Below are 20,065 nucleotides of genomic sequence, written 5' to 3'. Positions count from 1 at the left end.
TAAAATACTGTATTCATCATTAATATATTTAAATACATTCCAAGTTAAGTTTAATATATTATCAAATATGCAAGCATTCTAAAACATAACTGAAAACATCCTGGAAATGTGTCATTGCACTAGAGTTTTGTATGAAGCAGCCAAAGGTTATTTTTTTTTGTGTGACGTAATTTGTATAGAAATGATGAATTTGTCCAAATAAATGACTAATATTGTGGTCATGCTTGGTTTGTCAAATTATCTTAAGATGCTGCAAGCCATTAGCTGCTCTGCAACAATCCAGGCATCATTATGTGAATTACATGCTTCACGTGAATCGTAACAAACATGGTGTTTTGTGATTCAGATTTTTAAACATAATCAAACATCATTCCAACGGGAGGGGATTAAGCATATATCATGTGTATATGTGGCTTGTGTTCCTTTAATGTGGTGTCTACTGCATACAGTATCATCAGAGCCCTACCGGGTTTTGCTGAGGAATTATTTACAGTATTACATTGTTCCTGACAGTGTTATAATGAGGCAGCGCAGCCTCTCACCTGCACACAACCACTCTCAGCAGAGAGATATGGCTGATGATCTATGTGATCATCATCTCCTGCCGTTGACTGTCTCAGCAACACATCCCTTACCACCCGATATGATCTAGTAACCCAATAAATACAGTATCCTCTGGAATAATGCTGACACAATTTGATATTTTCAGTATATATCGTACATGAATATGATCACTGAGAAAACAATAAAATGTTGGGTTTGTCTGTATGTATCCAGCCCGACAGGAACGCTTGCAGCAGTTACACATCCATACCTCATTAAATTACATTGAAATTAATGGACTGCACTGCGGTTCATTTAAGAAAGGTCACTCTACAAACTCATTAAGACCTTATTTAAAAATCATGTTCCATTATGATTATGAATAATGATGTCTAATTTAATGAAATATGAAATGGCCATTACAACAATTGTATGGTCCATAACACTCGGCACCATTTAACACCAGTACAGGCCACCCTCATGTTTTTAGTTAGCATCTTATTGATTTTACAAATAATCTGATTGTTAAATAATGAAATAAACACCAGTTATTCACAAATATGAAGGTAATTTATTAATTAGAAAATCAAAGCATAAACTGTACATTCATATACACACTGTATTGGCTAGAATGAAAGAACTGTTTTAAACCATGTTGAGAAGTACATTATTGTTCAAAATAATAGCAGTACAATGTGACTAACCAGAATAATCAAGGTTTTTCGTATATTTTTTTATTGCTACGTGGCAAACAAGTTACCAGTAGGTTCAGTAGATTCTCAGAAAACAAACAAGACCCAGCATTCATGATATGCACGCTCTTAAGGCTGTGCAATTGGGCAATTAGTTGAAAGGGGTGTGTTCAAAAAAATAGCAGTGTGGCATTCAATCACTGAGGTCATCAATTTTGTGAAGAAACAGGTGTGAATCAGGTGGCCCCTATTTAAGGATGAAGCCAACACTTGTTGAACATGCATTTGAAAGCTGAGGAAAATGGGTCGTTCAAGACATTGTTCAGAAGAACAGCGTACTTTGATTAAAAAGTTGATTAGAGAGGGGAAAACCTATAAAGAGGTGCAAAAAATGATAGGCTGTTCAGCTAAAATGATCTCCAATGCCTTAAAATGGAGAGCAAAACCAGAGAGACGTGGAAGAAAACGGAAGACAACCATCAAAATGGATAGAAGAATAACCAGAATGGCAAAGGCTCAGCCAATGATCACCTCCAGGATGATCAAAGACAGTCTGGAGTTACCTGTAAGTACTGTGACAGTTAGAAGACGTCTGTGTGAAGCTAATCTATTTTCAAGAATCCCCCGCAAAGTCCCTCTGTTAAAAAAAAGGCATGTGCAGAAGAGGTTACAATTTGCCAAAGAACACATCAACTGGCCTAAAGAGAAATGGAGGAACATTTGGTGGACTGATGAGAGTAAAATTGTTCTTTTTGGGTCCAAGGGCCACAGGCAGTTTGTGAGATGACCCCCAAACTCTGAATTCAAGCCACAGTACGCAGTGAAGACAGTGAAGCATGGAGGTGCAAGAATCATGATATGGGCATGTTTCTCCTACTATGGTGTTGGGTCTATTTATCGCATACCAGGGATCATGGATCAGTTTGCATATGTTAAAATACTTGAAGAGGTCATGTTGCCCTATGCTGAAGAGGACATGCCCTTGAAACGGTTGTTTCAACAAGACAATGACCCAATACACACTAGTAAACGGGCAAAGTCTTGGTTCCAAACCAACAAAATTAATGTTATGGAGTGGCCAGCCCAATTTCCAGACCTTAATCCAATTGAGAACTTGTGGGGTGATATCAAAAATGCTGTTTCTGAAGCAAAACCAAGAAATGTGAATGAATTGTGGAATGTTGTTAAAGAATCATGGAGTGGAATAACAGCTGAGAGGTGCCACAAGTTGGTTGACTCCATGCCACACAGATGTCAAGCAGTTTTAAAAAACTGTGGTCATACAACTAAATATTAGTTTAGTGATTCACAGGATTGCTAAATCCCAGAAGAAAAAAAATGTTTGTACAAAATAGTTTTGAGTTTGTACAGTCAAAGGTAGACACTGCTATTTTTTTGAACACACCCCTTTCAACTAATTGCCCAATTGCACAGCCTTAAGAGCGTGCATATCATGAATGCTGGGTCTCATTTGTTTTCTGACAATCTACTGAACCTACTGGTAACTTGTTTGCCACGTAGCAATAAAAAATATACTAAAAACCTTGATTATTCTGGTTAGTCACATTGTACTGCTATTATTTTGAACAAGACTGTACATATGGATGAAGCTGAACAGAAAAACTGATACTGTAGTTCTCCTAAAGGCTGGAATACACTATATGACTTTTAAAATATGAACAGACTTCAAAACACTAGGGGCCTTATCATACATCTTTTGCTAGTTTCAGCCTGCCGCAGTTTGCATTTTTACATCCAGTGCCATGTTGTTTAGATAGCAAATGCATTTCCGCCCATCTGTTCGCCCATGGGCATGCTGGTCTGAAAACGGTTCAGGTGCATTGTTGGCGTGTTGCTATTTTGGGGCAACTGAAATAGGCTTATTTTAGACTAGAGTATTTTTTTTTTAACGTTATTTAAATTGCATGTTAGTAATATGCGCCTATAGGCGGGTTAACAACGCGTGTACACTCTGCTTTTTAAATACACAGAGACGTGCCGCAGCACACAAACATTTTTTAATATTAAGGATAAAAGGCTTCTCTGGAGAAGCAGTAAGTCTTTCCGTTCACAAATTCTGCCATGTAAATAGCAGATCCATCCAAAACACACCAATGACTCATTAAGAGACTTTGTACAATCCTTTTGGGCCATGCGCGGCGACCATTTTTGGCCAAGTGGATTCGAACTTGCGCCGTGCACTTAGATCGTTTAAATAGGGCCCTAGGAGTCATTGCAGACATTATAAATGGTTAGAGAAAAAAATTGGCCTGACATACTACCAGACGTTTAGTTCGTTTTGAACACACTTTTGCAGAAACATTCACCTGGAAACAAATGCATTTTGCATTCTAAAATCAGCTCAAAATAGAAAATATATTTTATCTCCTCCAACTGGATGGAATCAGAGTCTCAAGCTTAAAAACACCAGAGCCTTTACACTACAAGATTTTATACAAAATACAATGCATTCCAATCTGAGAGAATTAAGCTTTGACTTTAAGAAACTAGCGTTGACTCGTCCACACTGAAAAACATAGCACAAATCAGAAGTACAGAAGTCATGCAGTGTGTTCCAGCCATAAATCAACAACAATTACACCATGGTTAGCATTTTCTACAATCAATTTCGGATGCAGCATATGCACTTGATTTAAAGTGTGGCCCTTCATGACCAAAGTTGCCCATCCCTGCCACAGGACAGCAGTGGGCACCTCCAATCACGGGGTCCAAGATGAAGTTATTGTTTGTTCCTTCCAGACGACTGCTTTGCATATGTAGACCCTAATGATATTAAACACTGTAACCAGAGTATGAAAACTCACAGGATTATTTCTCTGCAACACCAGAACAATTACTCAATCAATTCCATTACACTGACATGATCGCGCATCGTTCAAGACAAGGTTAAATATGACCATTCTGGAACTAAAAAAAATTTTATCTACCAAAATCATCACTCACCAAACATTTGAAGGTTTGCATTGTTTCAAGATTGTTAAGACTTAATCAAGTAAGCGTTATCATATAAAATATTCTCATGCATGCTATTTTTGTTTGTACTGTAAGTATAAGAAATGCTGATTTTATACCAAACCTCACAGATTATTTACTTCCTTAAGTCATACATAACCTAAAAAGACATAAAAATACACATAATGAACATCTTTTGACTAGTGTATTTGAGATGATTAGCCCTATAACACATGGGAATCCCATGCCGTTCCAAAATCTTTGAATGTTGGTGTACACTTAATCAAGTTACAAGTGAAGCGTATCATTTTTGCGCCATCGAACAGATAGGTAAAAATAATGGCTGTCCCCGAAATCGCATACTCTCTGAATGAGCAGGTACTTCGTTTAGACAAGTAAACTCTTTGTGACTATTAAAAAAGTACATTCTGTGTATAATAGTGTAGAAAGAACACATTCACCAAGTACTCATGTTGTCATTCGCTGCGTACGAAATTGAATACAGTACAGTATGAAAAAAACAATAAGCCAACAGAGTGCCATGACCAAATACATGGTCTTCGAAAATCGCTAGGTTAAATGTACCCTAAAGATCTACTACTGTGCATTTAATGGACACTTTACTATCCCATGAGGAATACGAATTACATTCATACTACACACAATCATACTACATAAAACATAGTTGTTGTTTTTTTTGGTCACAAAGCAAGTTTCAAACCAAATGTAGTACCTACTGAACAGTATGCGATTTTGGATGTAGAAACTGTGATGTGTATGTGAAGTACTTTATTGGCTACTATTTCATAATTTCTTCTGACATACTGCACCTTTCACATACTGCTTTTCATGAAGAAATTTTTTAATGAAGCCATTAGTTGTGTTCGACTTGACGTGGAGCTGCGCAGACCAGATGTGTATGACATCAAAAAGCATCGGTCTGCACAGCGCCGCTTCAAGTTGAACACACCTATTGACTTTTTTCGACCCCTTCCCTCTCAATCTGCCATTGGACAGATATCCTCGCCCCAAGCGCACATTATTGGTTGAGATGATGTTGTGCCAGTCCTGCTGCTTAAAAGAAAACAGTGGTGGCACAAAAATGAGAAACTTCGCCTTTAAACCCCCCGCAAATGTGCAACAGTTTTTAAGAGCATGTCAGTTTGAGTGCACATTTTGTCCTTTTTGTTATCTGCTGTATACAGTATATCTGACCAATGAATCCAATCCAGGGACTCATTGGGATACTCCAACAGTATGTTTGAGACATTTTTCCATCATCTATTACTTGAACTCTCCCTGTTCCCACTGTGAACTCAGTCCTTTGTTGGCAGCAGGTGCACAGGTATGGAGGGTGAAGAGATTTAGTCCATTCCCAGAGCCTTCAGCTGTCTCTCGATCTCTGCGTCTGAAATAGTGGCCGCTTTAGACTTTGCTGGGGAGGCGCCAGGGAGGATCTTTCCTGCTGACGGGGCTCTTACCATCTGCGGAAACAACAATTTATTAGAGCAGTAAAACTTCAGATTTCACAGATCACCAGGTGCTAAAACTCTACCAGCATAAGCCTCCGTTTAATTGTTGTTTTGGGGAATAGATGTAGCACCAATCAAATATGACCATTGTTCATGCCAAATGTTCTACAAAAACAGAGCCCCATCACTTTATTTGGGGAAAACAGGACAAAGAATCTGTGGAAAATGGTAATATGAGTATTACATTTTGGCCCAAGGGAATACACATCTGCTGCAGATACAATGATTCTGCATCTCATGAATCTAAAGAAAGGCCTACAGTAATCACAGGCACAGCCAGAATCTAGCCATCTGCTTAAAGCAGCCGCTGGGGCTGTCGCCAGAACAGTGTATGCAAAAAGAAACTAAAGTCTTACCTTTCCTGAGATCTCTATGCCGATCTCATCCAGCACCTGGTTCACGATGTCCTGGCATTCTTCCTCATCGGCCGATTCATCAAAAATCTCATCCAGTGTATCGTTGACTGAGGACAGAAATTTGTACAAGTTGATGAGAGTCGACAGAATAACCAAATCTCTTTATATCGATTTATATTCCTATGACCCAACTACATCGGTCTGTGCTCGGCAAGTTTGCCTTCCGGACGACATATATCGATCTAAAATCGTTTGAAAAGGTAATCAATCGATTGTATCGATAATGAGAAATAACCCATTTGATTTAAGCACGTCAGACTTTATATGGATGTTTTTTCTTAGCACTTTTAATGATAAAGGCGTTAAACGTTACTCAGTCTGCCTATATGTGACGTCAGCTGCACACGTCAGCAGCAGTGCAAAGAAAACAAAACATAGCATGGACAGGATGTGTCTTGACAGTGGATGACACAACGAGCGAGAAATGATCAAGCCACCATTGCGGTCCAGTTTGTGGAAACACTGGCTTTAGTAAAGACGGAAATGTTCTAAATAAGTGGCTCGCTGTTTGTAGTAGTAGCAGGTAAACCTACTGTTAAATTAAATCTAATTAATAGATGTTAGTTGCACTTTATATTTGATATTAATATTGTAGTATTTTTATTTTGAAAAACAAGCAGAAGTAGCAGTAGTAGTATGTTGGTTGCACTTACTGTACTTTTATTGAAAATGAGAGCAGAAAAGGTTAACTTCCTGTTAATTTAACCTTAACTGTTGGTTGCACTTTATTCAAATAAAATGTGAACACATTTGCCATTAATTGTTTACTTATTTGTTTATATCCATAATTGATACCTGGTTCCCTTAAAAGAAACAACAGGAATCTAGGAAACTTCATCTGCATGTATTTATTTCAGTCACACTGATTTAAATTTTTGGCTAAAAAGTTACTGAATCGATTTCAATTCACTGAATCGTATCGGATCGTATCGTATGTTTCGGATCGCATTGTTCTAAATTAACCAGTATCGTCCTTGAATCGCATCAACAACCTCAAATCGTGATACGAATCTAATCGTTGTTAAAACGAATCGTTACACCCCTACAATTAATCCACATGGAATCAAAGAGGGTTTACAAGAGCTTCTGAGAATGAACTCGCTGGATATGACAGTTTGCCCGGTTTGAGGCATCAAAACGTTGAAAAAGTTAAGTGTTTTGTTTTAAGCACTTACTATTAATTCCTTAATAATAAATGCAATATCCTAAGGAACTTTATATTTTACCAAGAAATTACTCTGTTTTTCATTTTTTTCTGTACCTTCAGCCTTAAACGGCACATAAAAATAAAATAAACTGTGGTTGGTCGCTTTACAGGATGGTCAGACCATCTCTTCCTGTCTAAATTGGCTGTGTTTAGCTACAATGTGGACTTCTGCCATAAGATGTAGGTCTTCAAAACTAGTGGTGAGTCAACAGTGCCAAAATGGTTAATTGCACATTCATGCATTTCAATGGTTTCATTGTTGCCAACAATTTATGGCACAGAGCTCATTGTGTGCACAAACCATGTCCTTGTCGCAAAATTAACAAGTAATAGTGTCCAATATCATTTTTCCCAAACTTGACTGGACAACCGGCCTTTTATGTAAAGTGAGATATGGGAAGATGCTATCCTGATGATACTTCAAAACTCACCATCATACATAATCCAGAGAGCATTAAGCATAGTTTTGGGCATTGCTAAAAACCATAAACAGATCCTTCATTTCAGAACCACTTTTAAAAAAACTTACGCATGTCCTCCGTCATTCCCATTTTTAAGTTCTCCTTTTGGAAGTCCTGCATCGTCTGTAGCGTCTTCTTGGGGTCCATTCTTTTATTGACAGTCTGCATAGTCTGAGAGACAGAAAGAGTTCAAGCAATCCATCACTTTCCCGGAGAATAAATAGAGCATCCTTACTGTGCACAAAACGGTAATAAAAATAACACAAGCTCTGACAAAAATCCACCATGGACGAATACATTTTGAATGCAGCTCAACATAAATTTCGACATCACACCATTTGGTGTGGAGGGGGAGTACAGTAAGTAGATGACACCGAACATAAAAATAGGTCGCATGGAGAGAAGTCTGTTTTACTGTCCCTCTGGGCCTCTAGCACTGTGGCAGTGAAGACACACAGGAAGAGTTCTATCTGATTACAGAGAATTATTTACACACAGCCTCATTATCAGCCATCTCATATCTATTATACCAGCTACCTCCTTATGATTGACTACAAATACCACGATATACAGTCAGGTGAGGAAATATTAATAGCTTCCTTCCTCATACAATATGGATTGGATACACACACAATGAATCTTTTGTGAGTACAGGAACGGCACATTCAAATGGGTGAGAAAAACAACAGCCCATCATCGAGCAGTCACAGACTGAATTTAATTGGCTGAAATTGCATTGTATGTGATGATACGATGGCCTATAGTGATTGGTGAAGATAACACATGCTTTAAGAAGTGTGTGCATTAGAAGTGCAGACTGTGAAATTGTCTACTTATTCCACAAAATAAGTGTCTCCAGTTAAAATAAATGAAGCTATACCCATCTCATGCAAAATTTAAAATGCAACAATTAGGCTAGGTGAAAGATAATTAAATATATTAATGATTAACTACATTACTTGAAATAAAACAGCTTTAAAATTCTTTTTTTTTAAAAGCAATCTCTTCAAATTGAAACATCACAATCATCCCATTTATGAGCAAAACACTCGTTTTTGTGTCATTTTTATTATTTATTTTATGTTTATTGCTTTTTATTACCCTTTTCCTATTTGCATATTCATTTATACATTTTTTCTACATCCTTCTTTTTAACTTTTTTTAGTTTTTCCTAATTTTCAAATTTCAACTAAACACTATCTATCTATCTATCTATCTATCTATCTATCTATCTATCTATCTATCTATCTATCTATCTATCTATCTATCTATCTATCTATCTATCTATCTATCTGTATATTTTAGAAAATTGTGTTTTGCTCTAAAATGGGATAATTGTGATCAATTGAGTTTCCATTTAAAGAGATCATTAAAAAATAGCATTTTAAATCTATTTTATTTTAAGTAATGTAGTTAATCATTAATATATTTACTCATCTACCAACTAGGTATTGTTACACTAATATAATGTCTCTTTAACAGTTTTAGTTTAAATTTCAATCAGAAGCTGCTTAAAATATCTTATAAATTATAAAAACAAAAATAAAGAAAAATTCACAAGGATTTTTCTGGTAAGATCGTTTTAAACAAATCCTTAAGTGAGCTTGCCTAAGACCAAGCTCACTGCATTTACAATGTCCTTCTATAGGATAAAAATATGATAGAAATGAATATGCTACTTTATTTATTTGCTCCAAAAGAAAGCTCCATAGGCTTGATCCTAAGCTCCATAAAACAACCAGATAGCTCATATTATTTTATACAAGCATCATGGGAAGAACTCTAAATGAACGATAACGAGTACAGTGTGAATTAATACACAGAGAGTGCAAAACTTGAGATCTTTCTAAAAGTAGAGCAGAAACTACAAAACTGGGTCACAATGAGAGCAGTGAAGTAAAGCTCCTCAACAACATGATAATTAAACCCTGTTTAAGGATTCTTTTGAAGTTCTTTGCTACATAAGGGATTCTGTTTTTCCAGCTCTTCCCGGGAACACATCGGGCTACATGTGAATAATACAGAGGGTGTCATCAGGGGGTGGGGGGAAATTGGGAATGTTGAAGGGAATGTTGTGATGAGGGGGTCCCAATAAAGTCCTCCATGGACAGCAATGGAATTACTGCATCAGTAGTCATGCAGATCCATGGGGAGGTGTGAGGGTCTTACCTTCGCTGTGGTAGACATGGCTCCGGCCATCTTCATCTGAGAGTTCATGACCTTGGTCTGCGTGGACATGGACGTGACCTTAGAGCTTACGGCATAGGTTCGGTTCTTCTGTTTTCTAAGCTGTACGAGCTGTTTGGCTAGTATCTTGCAGGCTTCTCGGTTTCCAGTCTTGGCCATTTTTTTTATTTCCATTTCCTGGTAAGAATAAAGACATCAACAATGATTGTTCCCACATCTAATAGGAACAAAATTTAGTTTTCTCGTCAAGGACAGAACAACAAGGCACCCAGACAAGGCACGGCTGACAAGGCACGACTGACAAGGCAGAGATATTCATGATGTTGTGAAGCACCACACCATAACAGCCTGTGCCATGTTTACGTGTTCAGACCCAGAGGTCAGTGTGTCTTTACATTAGTAAAAGTCTGAAAACAGCGCTGAAGATTTTAAAGCAATTAGATGCAGTGTGGGAAACTTTGAGTGTGTGTTTGTGTCTGCAGAGATGTTGTGTGATAGTGAGGATAGCCTATCAGAATTTTGACTTGCTGCACTTACACCTTCCAACAAATTTTATGTTTATCATGAAAAAATGATAAATAATAAAAATAAAAATTATTTTATAACAAGCATCTGGTTACTGGAAATATCAGCTTATTGGAGAGTCATCAATCATTTGATGTAAACCTTAAAGGTGAAATAATAATTTTCATTTTAGGGTGAACTATACTTTTAAACTTGGTTATGAGAAAGTATAACTTTAATAAATAATGTTGTTTTTTTTACCATACATTTTTTATGATAAAATGCTTTCTCTCCTATTCACATTTAAAAGTGCTCAAAAATGAAAATGATTTAATCTATTTTAAAATGATTTATGCAATCAGTGGATAACGTTTTAAACGTTGCTTTATTCCTCACATTAAAGCCTTATTATTTTACAGTAGCATAAATGATTTATCACATTTTTTTTATTCATGTGCATTCGTAATATTAAACCAAAAACCTCCCCTCCTCCTCCAAACGACATCTGTTCTCCCCAACTGACTGCAAACTGGCATTCAGATCTGCCTCCATTCAGTTAGCAACACTCAACTTCCCATGATCCAATTAATTCCCACAGGGATGAAATCAAGTCCCATCCTACATGTTTTCTCATCCCAGGAGCCGTTTCACTCGGATATACGTCACAATAGGGAAGAAATGACTATCATGCCGGTTTTACGCTGCGGAATACTTGCACAAATTACATTAACTACAATTATGAAGCTTATTGTGTTCATTCTGGTGTATTGTTTTTGTATGGAAAAAAGCAGCGATTCATCAAAATATCTCCTTTTGTATTTCATGACAGAAAATAACAGCATTCAGGATTGACACAAGGGGGAGTATATTATGAATTTCATTTTTGGGTGAACTATTCCTGTAATTTATAGACTATTAGCAGTGTGGCCATGTCCACTTATTGTCATTTTATAATGTTACTTATAAGTGTGGGTATTTGGGATTGTGGCGAGGTAGACGAGCGAGAAAATTTGCTTTGTCATCACAATCATTTTCATTTTGAAATATATTACAATTTAAATCAAGCAGTTGTTTTAAAATGTAATATTTCACATACTGTTTTTACTGTATTTTTTGATCATATAAAAGAGACTTTAAAAAATAAACACATTTAAAAAATCTTGTCAACGTTCAAACCCTGCACTTTTGAAAGGTATAATTTCATTAATTATTTAAATTTGAACATTTAACTCAGCAGATCATGTTTTCTCTTGTGTGCTCTTTATGTTAGTCTCTCAGGTAAACACATGCTGATCAGCTAAACAGGCATATTAGACAGAATAACTCTAATGAGTCACATTAGTCCAGGTGCTGCACTCTCTTCACATGATGCCTGCTAAGCAAAACACAAGCCGCCACATTAGCTGCATTGACACACACACACACACACACACACACACACACACACACAAAGCACTGCCCTACTTTAACACGCTGGCATTTTGTGACATCTTCTCAGAATGTTTGACTGTCTGTCACTATCAAAATATAACTGGAACGGGCATTTTTTACTGTTACCCCATGATAAAAATGGCATGCCATCATTATAAATATTCATGCATAGAGAGCTGAGTGAGAAGAGGAGCTGAAGCATCAGGCCTATTAGAGATGTTTTATTGTCACGTCAGCCACTAGGCAGCAGTATGGATTGGAAAACTAGAATAAAAGTGACAGACTGATGTGCTAAACAAAACCCCTACCTTCAGAAAACAGATACTGCTATGTATGACCCAATTCAGTTGACTGATATTTATACAGTAGTTGATAGATATGATAACATCTGGAGCAGGATTAGGGGTATGCGATATGATATTAGATTGTGAAATATTAAAATGTCACCATGATCTGCCTGTACAGAGAGAACGCAAGTATCCTGCTAGAGCGCAAATTTGATCATTTGCATGCTTTAAGTGAACATAAATAATTGGGGGAGAATCAGATGTGTGTAAATATATGAAATCCCTGCATTAGGTCTTAAAGTAACAGCATCATAATTTACCTGCTGCTGTTTGTCATTAATGTTAATCAAACAAACAATAGAAGAAAAAAATAAAATCACTCCCAGTATTTTATTTTTCAAATTTCTTACATGAATGCTACTGTTAAATACTGTACCTGAAAAAAATGAAAGCATTTAATGTTATTGTATTTGTCCTGTTGTTGTTTTAGTTAGCATCTTTGTTATTTTTAATAACCAAGATATAATGCAATATAGGTAAATATATATAAAAACTTTTATCACAATAACTTCCCTTCCATCTTTCAGCGACTTTCGCAGATAGTGATCCTGGCTAAAATGAATTGTGATATGATTATTTTGCTGCATTAGCCACCCCTACCCAAAACTTGCAACAATTTTATCATTTACTCACCATATAAAAATAGTTTTTAAAATTCAACTAACGGATAAAGCATAGCAGAAAAATCACATTTTCCTTACAAAACCCCATTGATTCATTTCAGAAGGCCTTTATTAACCATCTAGAGCCACGTGGAGTACATTTATTAAGGATAGATGGATTCAAATTCAATGGATCCCGTCAAAGCTTGAAAGCGTCAGGATATTTACTAATATAATTCTGATTGTGTTCAGAAAGAAGAAAGTTATATACAACTAGGATGGACTGAGATGGAGTAAATTGGCTAATTTTCATTTCAAAGTGAGCTACTCCTTTAAATTTCCAGTTTTAAGTGAGGTATTTAAGTATTGCATCCTTGATTTTCTCAGATGTTCTCAGACTTCGGGACCCCACTGTAAGTGTAAATGGTGTATTAAAGCAGCAGCTCATGACCGCCCTGCAGCTATCTTTCAATATAGGTCATTTAAAAAAGAAAAAAAAGAAATAGATAACAAAGCAAAACCATGTCTAATTACAATAAAAATGAAGAAAAATGAACCCCTTTTGGGAGGCAATTATGCACATTTCTATGTTTACATAGAAACAATTAGCGTAAATGGAGAGAGTTAGCGGGAGTGTTGGATTCGTCTGAGCTTTAAAAGGGACGACATGAACACTGAAGTGATCCTCGTGAGTATTGAGCGATGAACTATTCGCTTTAAAGGCCACCTAAATCACCTGTTTCTAAAAGCAATTAACAGAAAGATCAAACAATTAATTAATTAGCTTACTCTATTCTTTGATGCAATAAAAAGAAATCAAAGAGGGACTATCTTTGCTTAAGCAGCGACACATGATGCTGGAAGGGACGCGGTGGACGTTGGGAGTTGAAGTTAACAGATATGAAACGGCTTTGTTCCACTTACCATTTGCCTCTCCTGTCTCTCCAGGGCAGATCTGTCTCTGGTGATTTGTCTCTGGGTGCCTCTCAGCTCTTTGGACTGTTCTTTAATGATATCTGTGACAGGATGGGGCAGAGAAAAACATGCAATAAAACCGACTGGAAAATCCTCATACAGTTCACTGATCTGAAACTGAGTTTTTTCTCCTCCTTTTTTCCCTTCTCCCTCAGCCTCTCTCTTATTTACACACACACACACAATTCTGAGGCGTTTTCTTCACAACGCAAAACTTCTGACAGAACTTTTATTTACAAAATACACAAAAAATAAAAAATATATTATAACACCAACATAACAACTATTACAGTAATTTTACTTATAGACCTTATATACAAACACGTGTGTGTGTGTGTGTGTGTGTGTGTGTGTGTGTGTGTGTGTGTGTGTGTGTGTGTGTGTGTGTGTGTGTGTGTGTGTGTGTGTGTGTGTGTGTGTGTGTGTGTGTGTGTGTGTGTGTGTGTGTGTAAACCTAGTTTAGTAGAGAGCATGAAGCTCACAGCAAAAAAGCAAAACACAACCCAAAGCAAAGACGTCTCAGACAGTCTTTATGAAAGTAAATCAATGACTATTGAATGATTCGTTACAAAAGTGTGCATCAAATTTGCTAACTACAGAAAGTCTGAATGGTCCTTCCACATTATGTTCGCAATAAATCCTTTTGGTTTAGCTAAATTCTTTTGAATTTTTTGTACTCATATTTCATCTTGATTTGTTGTTATTGTGTTTGTGGTTAAGAGAAACTGGTATGCTCTGGTTGAAAAAATAATCCAAAAAGATATCTACACACAAGAGCACTTAAATGGACAAAGGACAAGAGCTGAACAATATTTGCTTTATTTTCAATTAATCAGAGATTGAATAAAAACAGCCTCTTTTGGATCTGATTATTGCAGCAATTTATGCTTTCATGAGCCTGTGGGGGAAAAAAAATATAAAACCTAATTAGTTTGGGGGCAAGGCCAGCAGGATCATGCCCTTCATGTTTTCATGAATTTAAGGGACAAGCTAAACACATGCACTGAACATCAGTTCCTCCTCTAGATGCCAGAGTGTGCAGCCACAATGCCTATAGGGAAGACACGCTCTCCTAAACACACACACACACACACACACACACACACACACACACACACACACACACACACACACACACACACATACACACACACAGCAACCAGCCCACCATGTGCCCTCATGAATGCCAATCATGCAATAACATCCCATGAGGTTAAATGTTCAATATTAGAAGCCACAGATGGTGCATTAGCGGCACTGTCCGGGACAATTTTTTTTTGTTGTTGCTTTTTTATGTAAAAAGAAAAAAAAAGTTTAAAAAAACAAAACAAAAAAACAGTTTGTACTTTGAAGTAGATGGATGGATGGATGGATGGATGGATGGATGGATGGATGGATGGATGGATGGATGGATGGATGGATGGATGGATGGATGGATGGATGGATGGATGGATGGATGGATGGATGGATGGATGGATGGATAGATAGATAGATAGATAGATAGATAGATAGATAGATAGATAGATAGATAGATAGATAGATAGATAGATAGATAGATAGATAGATAGATAGATAGAGATAGTGTTTAGTTGAAATTTGGAAATGAGGAAAAACTAAAAAAAATGTTAAAAGAAGGATGTAGAAAAAAAGGTATAAATGAATATGCAAATAGGAAAAAGGTAATAGAAAGCAATAAACATAAAATAAATACTAAAATTGACATATAACTAAAAGGAATGCTAAATTAAAATTTGTAAAATGTATAATTACATTTTTAAATGTTTCATTTAAATGTTTTTAAAATTTTCAATAAACATAAAAAATATAAAAATAGAAGAATAACTAAAAAGAAAAACCAAATGAAGTTAGTTTCAAATATTGTAACTTTTTTAAATACTAATTTTCAGTAAAAAAAAAAAAAAAAAAATGAAGATTTTTAAAATGAGAATATCACTAAAAAGAAAAAATACAAATGAGTAAAATATTTTTAAATAATTAAATAGACATTTTAAATAATGAGAGCATAACTTCAAAGAAAAAACGAATTAAGTTAACTTAATATTTTAACATTTTAAAATATTAACAACTTTTCAAAAAAACATGAAAAATTTAATAAATGACAGTATAACTAAAAAGAAAAAAAACAAGTTAAGTTAGTTGTATATTTTATATTTTAAAATGATAACTTTGGAGATAGTTAATGAATTAATAAAGTGTAATAAATATTGTATTAATATTGTCCAAGAACAGGAAAAGTATAAAGAGTTTATATGATTTTTATCATTATAATTTTGTTACTTGCCCATTCCTAACCTAGATGAGAGAGTTTGTGTACACGTAGAAGTCTACGCAAAAGATGACGTATCGAAAACGTACTATTGAGGGAGGGTTATCGTCCACAAAACTCGGTGAGCTAAAGCAGCTCTGCCATCTGACAGATACTCTGGCACGGTGATTCTCAACTCACCTTGGCACCAAGGTCAAGAGGACAACGCTTCGGAAATGATGGGAATTCAACTTGACCAAGGAAAAAGCATCACAATGTGAGTAAAGACTGATTGATTTTCAGTTTACCACCTACTCTTCTGCTGATAAACATCAGTTGTGTATTATATAGAATACATCATATGAATAAGTTTGAATATAGTTATTATCCTGTAATAGCTGAAATTATATTTTTAAAAAAATAGAATAAATGATCTCAAATTAGGATGGGGACAGTGCAGAATTTGACAAAAAAAGCCTAAAACAAAAAGGTCAGTACAGACAAAATCAACTTCATGACTTGTATGAATGAACAAAGCTTCTATTGAGACACCTGCACAGGTTTAGATGGATGTCTTTTAATGATGCAGTGCTCTCAGTTGAGTGTTGAGGCAGTTAACCAGTTATCTTTCCCAAATTCAGATTCATTTCACATCAGCACTTTGCATTGAGTCTGTTTTAGTGGGGATGCAATAAACATCAATATTGCAGATGAGATAGGCTAATCTTCAAAAACAAAACGCTTGCAAAAACTGAACCTAAAAAGGACCCGTAAATGAGGAAACTTAACTGTTACATGATATTGGCTAATCTTAATGGGTGGCAATGTTCTTTTGTCATTTTAGGATGAAATAATGTAGTTTTTCACTTTTGGTAAAGTGTCAAAACATTACTTTTATGATTGTTGCCAACTTGTTTTATGTAAATAAACGACAAAAGAAAACGGACGGACAGACATGAGAACAATTGTGTCATAAATCTAAACGACACACTTTTATTATTATAATAAATGTAACGTTAGCCTACGGTTCATTCAGTGTTTAACAACAAAACCATTAGCAAATATTGTTTCATTATGACTGTGACTTCGCTACGTAAACAACATTAAAACTGGTGTAACAACAAGCTGATAAAGTTTCAAAATATGCAGCAGGTAAGCATGTGTAAATTATAAGCGGGATATGACCGTGGAAATCTATAATAAAACAATTAAACAAAGTGACTTACCGTCGACCGTCTTCTTTTTAAACAGAGATGCCATGACGACTCAACTTAGACTTAGTTTTTCCTCTTTAATTCAATATAACAACTAGTTCTCTGTCTAACTGACTCAGCCTAACAGACTATCGATCTACTCAAAGGTCTTGAATTCCTTGTTTGTCAGTACAACTGACTTTCCAGCACATGATCCCATTGAGTCATGCAGGGCGTGACGTCACGGGCGGCGGGATTGTGCTGCAGTTCTTCGCGCGTCCTGTAGGAGGCGGTGGCTTACTCCTCAAAATGCTCTGACCTGAACGCATCGTCTTCCCTTGATGGAAATGAGCTTCTTTCACTTTTGACAGGAAATTTCAAGCAGTTTCAGCAGTGTCCTGAGGTGTAACATGCTGTAATTCATTTCATTTAATACCATTTTTCCTTCAATTCTTCTATAATTATGGCACATACAGTTTTTATGAACTCATAGTAATTGAGTTTTTGTACTCTAAAAAATTAATTCGTCACACCGACCGCAGGACAATTTAAAATGAACTAGTGGCGGCAAAATGTGATTAAAATACTGGATAGTTTAAATTAGTTGAAACTGTGGCCACCTTTCACTTATAGGCTAAGTAGCCTAATTATTATGGTGCTTAGGCCTAATATGTAAAAATAAACAAAAGATCAACATGTCAGCTAGCAGACTATATTTCACAGTTTGGTTTTACTATTTATCAAACAAAGTTTATTCCAATAAATGTATATAACTAAGCACTAAAATTGTTATCATTACACAATAGGCAAAAACATTCTTCCAGAGTAGGCTATATCCATCACTCCTGTGGACTTTAGTGCAGGTTAGAGATACCATAGCATTGTCTATGGCAGATTTAATATTCTTATCAATTTTACGCTCCATCCGTCTGGACAATTTGTGGCTCGGTTCCTTGTGGGTGTAATTCTCATGGTATGGTAAAGTGGAGCAGACAGGAGATTACTGCCCCACAGCAAAGAAACCGGAGCCAGCGAGACAGGAGGAGCAGTGCGGGTGACTTTGGGAGGGATAGCGGATGTGTGGCCCGCAGCACATTATACCCTCTCTCTAAGGAGGACATGGCGCATCCTGGGGCATTATTCTCGTTAAGGTTATTAGGAAGATGTTTTCCTACAATCAGCAAGGTTGGCAACAGGGACTAGCACTAAATGTGCTAATAATGGTAATAAGCCCACTGGTGATCCATCTTGCCCCAAGCACACAGACCAAATCTACCCTGCAATAATGAGACAAAACTACACTCTTATTTGCTATACAGGGTGTCTTTAAAGTATATTAAAATCTCCTTTTCATATTAGAAAGAATCTTTCTCTGTGCATTTGGAGAAGTCCCACAGAGAGTCCTCTGAAACATTTATCTATCTCTGCTCTGTTCGTGGAATTGCCTGGGGCTGGCAGGCGTTTAATGCTAATGTGCTAACTATGGTTCCAGACAGTAGCTAATATAAAGTAAGATATCTCATCTGTGAAATTAGATACTTTCACTATTCCTATAGTGTTGATGTTTTAGAGGTGTACTGATCCAGAATCCACCGCTAATTATTTTGTGTTGTGAGATCGAAACCCTTTATCTAAAGAGATAGTTCACTTGTAACTGATAATTCTGTCATTACTTTCCTTCATCGGTGGAACATAATTTTTTTTGGTGAAATGTATTTGTGTGAGGAATAGAAGGAAATTTAAGACAAAATGATATAATGTGGAGTAAATGTTTCCTCATTTAAAAAAGTTGCACAGATAATATAAACTTGTGATAAACACTTCAGTCAAATCAGTATAGCCTATAAGAAGCCTATATTTTTTACAATGAGAATGTCACTTTATAACAGCATATCTGGAATTTAAAATGTTTTATTGAATAAACATTAGCATACTCTTTCGGTTAAATGCAGATATGGATAATCATACAATTTAGCATACAAAAACAAAACAGAAAAAAACAAGGGGGAAACAGAGAAAATAGATAAATCTAAAGAGAAATTCGTAAGTATCATTTTAAGGTAACCTTTGTCTTTTTATTCATGTTCTGCTTTTCCCAGAAAATCACTTTTATTTTTACTTTTCCAGAGTTCCAATAAGATATGGCATGGTAACAATTTCTCTTTAAAACTATATGGCTGGCATTTTAAGTCAGCAAGAAATGGAAGTTGTAGTCTTTTCTCTCCTATTGTGACATTTGAGATGCCTGCCTTTACATGCACATGGACTTTAATGGCATCCCATTCTTCATCTGGTATAATATCGAGTCGGGCCACTTCACTTCAATTAAAACAGCTCTTCTGGGAAGGCTTTTCTACGGATTTGGACAAGGCCTAGCTCACAGTCTCCGCTCTAATTCATACCAAAGGTGTTCTATGGGGCTAGTCAAGTTTTTTATGGACCTTGCTTTGTGCACTGGTGCGCAGCCATATTAAAATAGTAAGGAGCTATCCCCAGACTGTTCCCAAGTTGGGAGCATGAAATTGTCCAAAATATGTTGGTATGCTGAAAGTATTAAGAGTTCCTTCCCTGGAACTAAGGGCTAAGCCCAATCCCTGAAAAACAACCCCACACCATAATCCCCCTTCCACCAAAGATTACACTTGGCACAATGCAGTCAGTGAAGTAGCGTTCTCCTGGCAACCGCTAAACCTAGAGAGAACACATCTCCACTGCTCTAGAGTCCAGTGGCGGTGT

General features: G+C 36.2%; 1 protein-coding gene across 1 annotated transcript; it reads right to left on the bottom strand.

The window, feature by feature from the left end:
- Positions 1-3,670: 3,670 nt before the first annotated feature.
- Positions 3,671-17,812, bottom strand: chmp2ba (charged multivesicular body protein 2Ba). The gene is made up of 6 exons (XM_067443365.1): positions 17,363-17,812; positions 13,820-13,911; positions 9,994-10,188; positions 7,893-7,995; positions 6,097-6,203; positions 3,671-5,692 (listed from the first exon to the last, which is right to left on the bottom strand). Exons 1-6 carry the CDS (start codon positions 17,394-17,396, stop codon positions 5,573-5,575), a joined length of 651 nt encoding a protein of 216 aa, XP_067299466.1. The 5' UTR covers positions 17,397-17,812; the 3' UTR covers positions 3,671-5,572.
- Positions 17,813-20,065: the final 2,253 nt, after the last annotated feature.

This window comes from Pseudorasbora parva, chromosome 5 (assembly GCF_024679245.1).
Source record: "Pseudorasbora parva isolate DD20220531a chromosome 5, ASM2467924v1, whole genome shotgun sequence".
Classification (NCBI taxonomy): Eukaryota; Metazoa; Chordata; class Actinopteri; order Cypriniformes; family Gobionidae; genus Pseudorasbora; species Pseudorasbora parva.
The sequence above is the reverse complement of the archived record's forward strand: the minus strand, read 5'-3'. Positions and strand labels throughout refer to the sequence as shown.